The sequence below is a fragment of the Telmatherina bonti genome (assembly GCF_933228915.1).
Source record: "Telmatherina bonti genome assembly, chromosome: 5".
NCBI lineage: Eukaryota > Metazoa > Chordata > Actinopteri > Atheriniformes > Telmatherinidae > Telmatherina > Telmatherina bonti.
Genome location: NC_136623.1, coordinates 13,386,517 through 13,396,649, shown reverse-complemented (window position 1 = coordinate 13,396,649; position 10,133 = coordinate 13,386,517). Strand labels below are relative to the sequence as shown.

The 10,133-nt window shown below is 36.9% G+C and overlaps 1 protein-coding gene across 1 annotated transcript; it reads right to left on the bottom strand.

The window, feature by feature from the left end:
• Nucleotides 1–3,947: 3,947 nt before the first annotated feature.
• On the bottom strand, nt 3,948–9,738 carry snrnp48 (small nuclear ribonucleoprotein 48 (U11/U12)). The gene is made up of 9 exons (XM_079239958.1): nt 9,521–9,738; nt 8,504–8,617; nt 8,183–8,243; nt 7,744–7,824; nt 6,465–6,647; nt 6,219–6,340; nt 5,000–5,103; nt 4,709–4,867; nt 3,948–4,522 (listed from the first exon to the last, which is right to left on the bottom strand). The coding sequence occupies exons 1-9, from the start codon at nt 9,665–9,667 to the stop codon at nt 4,441–4,443; spliced, it is 1,053 nt and encodes a 350-aa protein (XP_079096084.1). The 5' UTR covers nt 9,668–9,738; the 3' UTR covers nt 3,948–4,440.
• Between the last annotated feature and the right edge of the window lie 395 nt (nt 9,739–10,133).

Below are 10,133 nucleotides of genomic sequence, written 5' to 3'. Positions count from 1 at the left end.
TAGAACATAAAAATACATGTCAGATGTTGGAACTGAAACATTAGAGCATTTTATAGAAAATATACGCCCATTTTGAATTTGATGGCCGCAACATATCTAAACAAGAATATTGAAACAGATCAACAAAAAGCCAGAAAGATAAGTCGCACAAAACAAAAACAACTGTAAGAGCATTTGACAATCTAATTAGGTTAACTAGTAGCAGGTTAGTAATAAGACTATGTATCACAAAATGAACATTTCAGAGAGGCAGAGTCTCTAAAAATAAAGATGGACAGAAGTTCGCCAAACTACTGCAAAATGAGGCAAAAAATTGTGGAACAAATTTAAAAAAAAAAATTTAAAAAAAAAAAAAAAAAAAAAGGATTTTGTATTTTAAATGTCTGCATGTGTAATTCTTAAAAACAACAAAAGATTCAGAAAAAAAAGAAGTCCCTGTACGCTTTGGGGTAGGGTCGATGTTCAAAACCAGAAATTATAATCTGCATATAATTTGTCCAAAAAAATACAAACTTTCTGACTTTAAAAGTCCCCATTTTTACATGTCTGATGGCAGAATCCCATTTATTATGAACATTTCTGAAGCCACCACCGTCCAGCAGCATCCAGAGGTTGAGGAAGCACACTTTAGACCTTTTCCTTTTGGGATGCTACGTGACATCACAGCTGAGTTTTGCTATATGCATCACATCACATGCTAACAAGCAGGTATTAACACACCGGCTGTTTTAAACATGCACAATGGCTGATTCAGTAAAGAAACGTAATAAGACATTATCAGAGAACAAGAGAAAGAAAGATGGAGTGACAGAACAGGGAATAAGACAGGAGTACAGAGTAGTCCATTTTATCAGTCTTCAGTACAGGTAGGATGAAAGATGGATACCAAATTATAGCAGCCTTCCCTCGTCAATGTGCCTGCTAAAATCAAATCACACTCCTTTCTTCTTGGTGTTGTCCCAGTACAGCCTCCACACACTGAAGGTTCATATCCTTTGAGTACCTTCACACTAATGTGGAAATCATTTATATCACAATTTTTTAGGAAATGTGTTGCTCACTAATGTGCTTCACATTTCCTCTAGTCTACACATACATCTGCTAGCCCAGTCTAGATGTAATAATTAAATAAAGTTATCATACTCATTTCATAAGCTTCACTTCCACCATAATCCATCAGCTTTTTCAAAAAACAGCTGCAACTTGTTCTATCTGGTTTAACATTTGAAGCTCTGCTTGAATACGAAGGTACAGTAGCTAAGCCTCAGCCTGCAGTTCATCTTTAAGCAATGACGAAACATAGATTAAAAATGACATCACCTTTAAAACAATCAACCAAACAATCTCAGTTGCTATGGTGACATCAGTCACTGTATGGTAACAACTAAAACCAAGAGCTGGTGAATCAGCTGTTCAAGAAGCACAAAGCTTATTACTATGTTTATGATTACTGTATAGTAGTTAGTGTATGTGTGTGTGTATAAAACAATATATGTTTTGGTCAGTTCAGCACTTTATATGATTCAGACCTAAAGACATGAACATCATCCACATGCTCCTACAACACCATGCCTTCTATCATCAGGTCAGTAGTAGAAAACATCTGCTGTCGCGTAGATTCCTAGACTTTCTTAGCTAATGCCAGGACAACTGGAGAAATAAAAGCAGGAAACCTTTGCTGATGGCATCAGATCTGAGAAATGATAAATAAAAAAAAAAAGCAGATCCATTTTTCCGGCCTGCAGATCTCTGGTTGTCATGCGGCTTCAGTCCTGCAGGCCGAGCTGCTCTGATGTGTCTGCTGGTGTTTGGGTGAGACTTCAACAGACTGAGGTTTCTTTGTCAGAATGAAAACCACCGAGCTCTTCTCAGACTCCTCTGACATTCCTCAAGCCGCACAGGGAACACCGACTGAAGAACAACCCGCACGTTTGACCAGGCGAGTGTATAACACACACATGGTCAGTAGATGAAAGGTTGAGGAGGATAAAATCGTAACCATAACCACAATTTCCCTCTGTAAATCTCAGACTGAGCTTGTCATAAAGTGGATTTTGTGAAATGTTGTGAGCAGATACATTTGAGCTTTTAATAGTCAAATAAATTCTCTCAACCTTTATTTAAACAGGAAGTTTAAGTTTACGAATTATTTTGATTTATAACTTCAATTCAATTTTATTTGTATCGCACCACTTCATAACAATGTAATCTCAGGCCACTTTACAGACATACTGAAACTTAACATTTATTTTACCATGTAGTTTGAAAACAAATCCAACAGGTTCAGAATATAGTTGCAGCAAGCAGAACATGCAAAGTGAGGATGAAATGACAATCCTGAAAAGCAGGACCTGTTGGGTGCTGAGGTGAAATGTGTCCTTCCTGACTGATCTTCGTTTCATTTCATATAAGAGTCTTTTCTTTGACACCTCTTTTTAAAGTATATATAAAAAGAACAATCTTACAAATACCTGCACTGCAAGAGAAAATTATCATTGTTTTTTTAAATTGTCAAAAAAGTTGATAATGTAGCTAATTATCTTCTTGTGTAACTGGTCTTATTTTATTTGCAATCTACTTTGTCAATAAAACAAAGACAGGAATGTGACTAAACAAAGACACTCACCTCAATAATTGAGAAAAGCAGTTAAGATATCTTCAGGGTTGCCCTCTTCGCAATAAAAATAAAACATTTCTCAACCTCCTCAGTGCAAAAAGGAAATGGTTTGAAAGCCAGAATATGTACAGAAAGCAAGATCTTATCTTCAGTAAGAGTTTAAATATAAGTACTTTTAAAACATTTCTTTGAAAAATGAAAATATGTTTGTATTCTGTTTATATATTATGTTTCTTCTGACTTCTCGCTGCAGATCTGTGTCACGATATTTCCTCACATTAAGGAGTTAGTAGAAATGAAATGTTACATCAGTGTGTTTTGCGGATAATTCTGATTTTACAGCTCAAAGCATTTGGACTCTAAAAAAAAAGTTGGATTCATTGTGTATCTTTAAAGTTTGGTGGTATTTTGAAGCTTAATGGTTAGAACAAACTAAGGACAAACTAGAATGTGGCTTTGATTATTTCTACAAGCAGCACATTCCCTTTTGCCTTATCTCGTCTTTTACAGTAACCTGCAAAACATCACAATGATATTAACTGTATCCGAAACATGTTATTAATGGTAATTAGTTCATTAATCCCATCCTTTAAACCTTGCACAAAGGGAAATGAAACTGAGCCAACATGGCTAGAGGCTAACCCAGACCATCACCTCTTACCTTATTACCGGAGGCTCCCATGGTGCTGCAGTCTCCTCACACCCAACCAGATCCTGAACAGGATGGTCTCAGGCTACAGATGAGAAAAATCCCAACCTGATCAAGCTTTCCTTGAGCAGTTCCCCTCACAACATTATCAGTCCAGCAGCTATCCCTGTCCTAACTGCCTCCTCAGGATCCCTCAGGTTCCCAGGCGCTGATGGGATCCTTTCCGTCTATTTTGCTCGTCTTGTCGTCTATCTCTGCTTGTCAGCAGTGTGAGAAATACCTGCGCCAGAATCCAGCATCAGCAGAGAAAGATGGAGAGGAAGAGATGCATGAATTCATGCAAATGATTTGTGTTGACCAACAGCTTGAATCAAGTCATTGTGAACATGAATTGTGTTCAGGAAGTGAATACAAAACATAAAATTGTGATGTACTTGAAATTAAAATGTTTTACATGGAATTAAAAATAGAAAGCATTGAAAATTACTTACTGAAGCTTAATTTAAATTCAATATATGCTGATTTGGAATGCGAAAAAAACTTCAAACAATTCTGTCTGCAGGAAGTTTATTCGAGTTGAGCACTAACTAAAAAAACATTTGCAACATTTGGACATTTGCAACATAAATCTGTATGTGGCTTATTGGTTGTGCAGCAGGAGCAGCCAAGATGCAGAGTAGGTAGTGAAGGTTGTAATAACATGTACTGCTGACATGAAACTTTCATCAGGCTTGAAAAGTTTTTTTAATCTTACAAAATACCACATCAGTCCTATAGCATGTCCTACAGAGTCCCACTTTCCAGGGTTTCCTCAATAACTAGAAATATATGTAAGCAGATAACAGTAAGATTTATGACCAAACAAAGTGACCTCTGACCCCGCGGTGAAGGTGTGTCAGTTATGGCACGTCCGTCCAACATTCCACGTCGTCTTTAGCTTTAGGCAGGTGTGGCCTGTTCGACGTTAGCTGACACTTTCACAACGTAAAGCACCACTTGGAGATTGTTTGAAAATGTTTATTTAACCATTCGATTCTCAAACTTTATAAACATTTATGTTTTCTAAATCACTTAGTCTGCAAACTAAATGTCATGATGCCGGTCATCTTGAGACTCGTAAAGGTCAAGACGAGCTTTGACCTCGCCTGAGATGACTTCTGTTAATCCAGCACTCTCACTTCTCTTTCTCCCTGTCATCTCTCTTCTTCTTCTTCTTTTTCTTATGGTCATGGTGATAATCTGGGGAAGGGGAATCCCTGGAGAAGCAAAGAGAAAATAAAAAAAAGTCATTGTCAAAATGAAAAGGGGCTTTTCGACTTCAAAAACAAAAAAGCCAATGAGATGTTACAATTCTGTTGTAGTATGAAAGAGGTAACATACAGACACAAACACTGACCATTTTTAATTGGTCACATCACAAATGCTGCTCTAGTCATCCTCACCTCTCCTTCCTTTTCTTCTTCTTCTTGCTCTCTTTGTTGTGGCTTCGTTCTTGGCTTCGTTCTCGGCTTCGTTCTCGGCTGCGTTCTCGGCTGCGACGGCGTTTGCTGTGTGAATGGCGGGATTCGGAGGACGCCGACCGTCTTTTATCCACCCAACGACTGACAGACAAATAAAATCATGTCTTTAACATGGGACCTCCTCTTTAGTTTATACCCCTATGTGATTTTTATCTGCTTTCTTCATTAACAACAGGCCACAGATGAGCACCAGGAGTCTTTCCGTAACCCTACCTGTGGGAGGACTGTTCAGATCTCATTGACTCCTTCTCATCCTCTTCCTCTTTCCATTGTCTGGCAAGTTCATCTGAATGGACACTGATCACCTCTCTGATAACCTGCAGGGTTTTTTGTCACACATTAGTTTTTCTTAAGTGTAATTTAAATAGGAAAAGCTTTCACTGACAGCTTTGTGCACTGAGACCAACATGGTCCTGCACTATTACCTTTTTATAGCACATTTCGAACAACCCCATTTGGCCAAAGTGCTTTACAATGAAACAGCAAAAACAAATATGACAATAAAAGATACATTAATTAAATAAATAAGTGACATAAATAACATGAAGTTCTTTTCATGCTGTTTGTGGGCCTGGTGGACCATTGTGGCGTTATGAGAGGAATCTCTTGGCTTTGTACAAAATTGTCACTTTGAAATCAATATATTCTATATTTAACTAAAGAAAATGTGAGCACTTTAATTAAGTTTAATCTTAACAATCCCAATATCATTTCCTACACCACTAGAGTCTAACAGCCACAGTGACTGGATTTGCAAGCAATTTTTTCTGAATTGATATTTGTCAGCATTTTTAATGCGGAATTCTTTATTTTCAGCTTTAAAGTGCTCCCCTTTCTGACGAAGATACAAAGTTAAATTTCTTAAATACTACTGAACTTTGGACCCCCCCCCCCCCCCCCCCCCCCCGCCCCCCCCCCACACACACACACACACACACACAACCCAAACAAATGGTAATTCAGCCTCTGTCTTGCATCCTGCCTCTTCTCTAAGCTCTCTCCTGCCAGTAAAAGTCAGTCCGATGCTGACTCTAGTCTTATCTCTTGCTCTGTCCTTTTTTTCTTTCTCTCCCTCGCTTCCTCTGATAATGTCTTCCTCCAGTTCTTTGATAAATCAGCCAAGATGAACGTTTAGAAGGGACAATTTGTCAATATCCCGTTGTTGGTGCCGTAAGGTGCAGATGTTACATGTTACTCTGGACTGTTGTCTCTCTGAAGGACAATGATGACTCTAGCAATGTACACACTAATAATAAATATCAGCAAACTATCAAAACAAGACAGAAGCACAAAGTTTTAAGGGGAGAAAGTTCTGTAATTTTGCTTTAAATGCCAAGTTATATCAGAATATAAAAGAAATAATAAGGTTAGTGACACTGATCCAATTCAACTCAAAGATTCAGGTGAAAAGTTACACCAGCAACGTATTTACCTCAGTGTAGGACTTCTTGGTGATGTGAACATTCTTGGCTCTGTAGGACTGACGTCGCCTCTTGTAGTCCCTCATCTCTGCCATCAGCTCCAAGTGGCTCTTAGGTTCATTTTGCTCTTCATCTGCACATAGAGGATTTACTGTACCACAGGACTGCACTGAGGGAGGATTCAAACTCTTTCTTTCACCAATCAACAGAACAACACTGACTTTCAAGATATTTTCCAAACATTATGTGACTCTTACTTTTTTGTAGTTTTGACACAAGATCTACGTAGAGATCGTCGTTACTCGACGATGCTGCTTCCTTCTGTTGGCTGAAAACGCTGACCACATGATCATAAAGAGCCAATCGGTCAGCCACAGTGAGGTCACACACGGCTCGTTTATGGTTCTGCGGTACATCAACAGGTTGGCCGGAGTACTGACCTGATGGAGGACCAGAGAGGTTTTACACACTGACACATTACACATCTTCTCAGAGTATGTTGTTTACTCATTTATCCAATCACAGCACGGCATATTTAAAGAACATGCATATTTGATGCAATGGCTTTTAATCCTAAGAAGTTCTGTAAATGCTCCCAACAGGATCTTAATTTATCAGCTAAGCTTGATAAGAAAAACAACAGGTATTACTAAACAGACAAATCAAAGCATGCAGATCCTTGACTTTATTTGGATTCATAAAGCCTAATTTTCAGAATTTCTGTGTCTTCTGGAATACACCCACAATATTTCTGTCTTCCAGTAAAGCCATTGTTCAGCTCAAATACTGTCTGTCAGCCAGTCTACCAAGGCTGAAAATGCTCTTCATTTTGATAGAGATAAAGTTAAGTAAATATCCCTCAACAGACTCTCATTTCTTTGTGCTCCAATAGTCTGACATTTATGGTTTGCTTTAGTGACACCATCCCAGGTTCTCTTAGTGTCAGTCACGTGGGGAAAAATCAACCACTTCAAAAAAAAGCATTTTTGTTGGACAAATTTAGTATTTTCTTTGTAAATCTAACACTCTGAATATTGAATTTGACTTTTCCCAACACGTAAAGGGAAAAGTGTGCTTGTGTAAACAGACACAAGAGTCCCATAGCCCAGCTCTGTGCTTTAAAAGGATACGATATTAAAAGGATACTGCACGTAATCAGGCAAGCCTGAACCAGAGCAGCAGAACTTTTTAGAGCCCATCTCCTCTCTAATACTCACCCCTGTTGCTGTAAACAAAACACACAACATACAGATTACACACCCGTATCAGAAGAAAAATCACGTCAAATATAGACGCCAATCCCAAATAAAAGGAAGGTCTAAAAGTAAAAGTCCTGAGATGAATGTTTGGTCATGGCGGCTGAGAAAGTCCATAATGCTCTGACAAGTTAACCAGTATAACACAAGAGGGACATCTAGTGGAGTTAGTGGGCTCAGTAGAAAAGCAAAGATCTGAATTATTAAAATTTAGAATCTTGGTTAGGGAACGACAGCTGATAAATTATTCTATTATAACCCTATTAAGATGAGGTGATACCTTGCCAGAAGACTCCTTCCATCTTCATCAGTGGTGCTGCAGATCTCGCCTGTAAGATCACCTGGTTTTGGGTGGATTTGTCTGTATGAGGGAGACGACATAAGGGCAGATGAAAACAATTCTGCTCCTCACAAAGACAGTTTTAGTTTCAAACAGGCAGCATTTTAGACAACTGAAGAGTGTAATTCAAAATTCCAAACAAAAGGTTAAACATTTCCAGAAATTATTTTTTCCCCCAATTTTTATAACGTTCATAGCCAAATGTGTAAACATCTGAAAGATTACTAATTAAACTATACAAAAAGGATATATTTAGAAATAAAAATGTCAAAATGTTAAATTAAAAATCTGTTTTAGGGGAACACCTGACTTTAACTGACTAAATTTCAGATGATAAAGGACAGACATTTATCAAAACTATTACCTCTGTGTGACTCACCCATTATAAAGCTTCTGACGTTGGTGTTCTCATAGCAGACAGAGGGATCGTACATCTCTGCCTGCAAAATAGTTAGAAATGTTTAATTTTCTGTAAATATTTCTGTGCTTTTTCATATCAGTGGAGATTACAGTTAAAAACAGAAAAAAATCAAACATTAACTTAATGATGACAGTCCTTTTCAGTTAGTTTCCCTCACTGCTTTGTAAAAAAAATTAATAGAAAAGCTGTACAAACATCAACATTTATATCTTGGCTGTAGTGTCTCAGTCTGAAACTTCTCTGCTTTTGTTTACATTAGACTGCAGTCATGAGCATTACCTGTTCATCTGCTGTGTAGCCCATTTGTCGAAGGTGACAAGAGGCTTTGTGTTTCTCCATAGACCTGACTGGGACTCTGTGGTTTGGGTCATAGGGGCACTGCTCCATTGGCTCCTGAGAATTCATCAAAACCAAGACGTACACACACACACACACACACACACACACACACACACAAAGAGGAAATTAAAGAAAAGAAAAGACACACATACACAATTTAGAGCAAATTCTACTCCCATGGCAAAAAAAAAATCATGAATGAATACGCTTTGTAAACTCTTTGGAAGATTCCAGGGTCTGTATCAATTAGGACTGTGACGATATGCTTTTGTCCCAATTCGATTCGATCCAGATTTTTTTGAGTGTCGATTCGATTTAAATTGCAATTCTCACAATTCTTTTATATGGCTGATTTTTGTAGATTAAAAACCAAAAAAAAATGTACAAAACTTTTTCTTTTTTTTGCTAGTCATTTTTCTTGATTCCAATGAGGAATCAAGAAAAATGACACAGTAGCCAGATGATTATTCTGCTGCTATAATGCCCAAGAAAAAGAGTAAAAAGATCAATAAAAATAATGAATTATTTTTATTTATTTGAGTTTAAAATTGTGAAGCAAAATAAGATCCAGAGTTTCGATTTGATTTTCCCACCCCTAGTATGGATCACGGCTAAAATTTACAAAAACTATTATTGTTATTATTAATCCTACTAAATTTAAAGGTACAGTTTTATCAACAGACCTTTAAATGGGTATAAACAATCATTGAGAACTGTAGGACTGATTATCTACTTAGATGTTACAGATAGGATTAGTGTGTTTTGTTGTTGTTTTAATCATCGATGTTCCTTCTTCAGATCAGATTAGATGAAAATAGGTAACTTAATTTAGTTTAATTGCACTTTTACATAAAACAATACTCTTACATTAAAATAAACAGCTTAGGTTATTGTATATTTAGTTGTGAGAACAAAAGCTAACCTAACAAAACATGTTAGTAAAGATCTTCAGGCTACCTGGTCGGAGGCTTTGTAATCAGGCGACCATCCAAGCGTTTCAAATATGTCGTGTAGTTGTTTTTTGCACTTCTCAGTAAACTCTGTCAGCTCCTGTAGACGGTCCAGGCGATCCTGGAGAGTCTTTGATTGTGATGAATCCGACATTTGATCGTTTTACAATCTAAATCAATGAAAAGTTTTCCTTGAAATTTAATTTCCTTCACATTGCACTAAAGTAGTCGTTTTCTGCGCAGAATGATGACGTAACATATAGCTGTCGGGAGTTGACTTGCAATGCATGCTGGTAGTTGAAGTTCATGCTGTGATCATAGACTCTGGTCGTGACAGCATGGTTTTCACAATTTATATTATATTATATTATATTATATTATATTATATTATATTATATTATATTATATTATATTATATTATATTATATTATATTATATTATACCATATCATATTATATTATATCATACCATAGCATATCATATTATGATATATTGAAATATACAAACAATTGAAGATGTTTATTTTTATTGAACAAAGAATACAATGGCCTTTTGTATTAGAAACACACGAAGACAAAAAGAAATCTAGCATTAATGTATCACATTAAAAAAAACAAAAT

What these genes read in the sequence shown, in the direction of transcription:
- snrnp48 (XM_079239958.1), bottom strand. Translation starts at nt 9,667, where the DNA reads ATGTCGGATTCATCACAATCAAAGACTCTCCAGGATCGCCTGGACCGT. An exon ending in GGAAGGAGTCTTCTGGCAAG is followed by an intron (nt 6,648 to 7,743) that starts GTATCACCTCAT and finishes GTCCTCCATCAG; the next exon opens with GTCAGTACTCCGGCCAACCT. An exon ending in AAGAAGAAAAGGAAGGAGAG is followed by an intron (nt 4,523 to 4,708) that starts GTGAGGATGACT and finishes TTGCTTCTCCAG; the next exon opens with GGATTCCCCTTCCCCAGATT.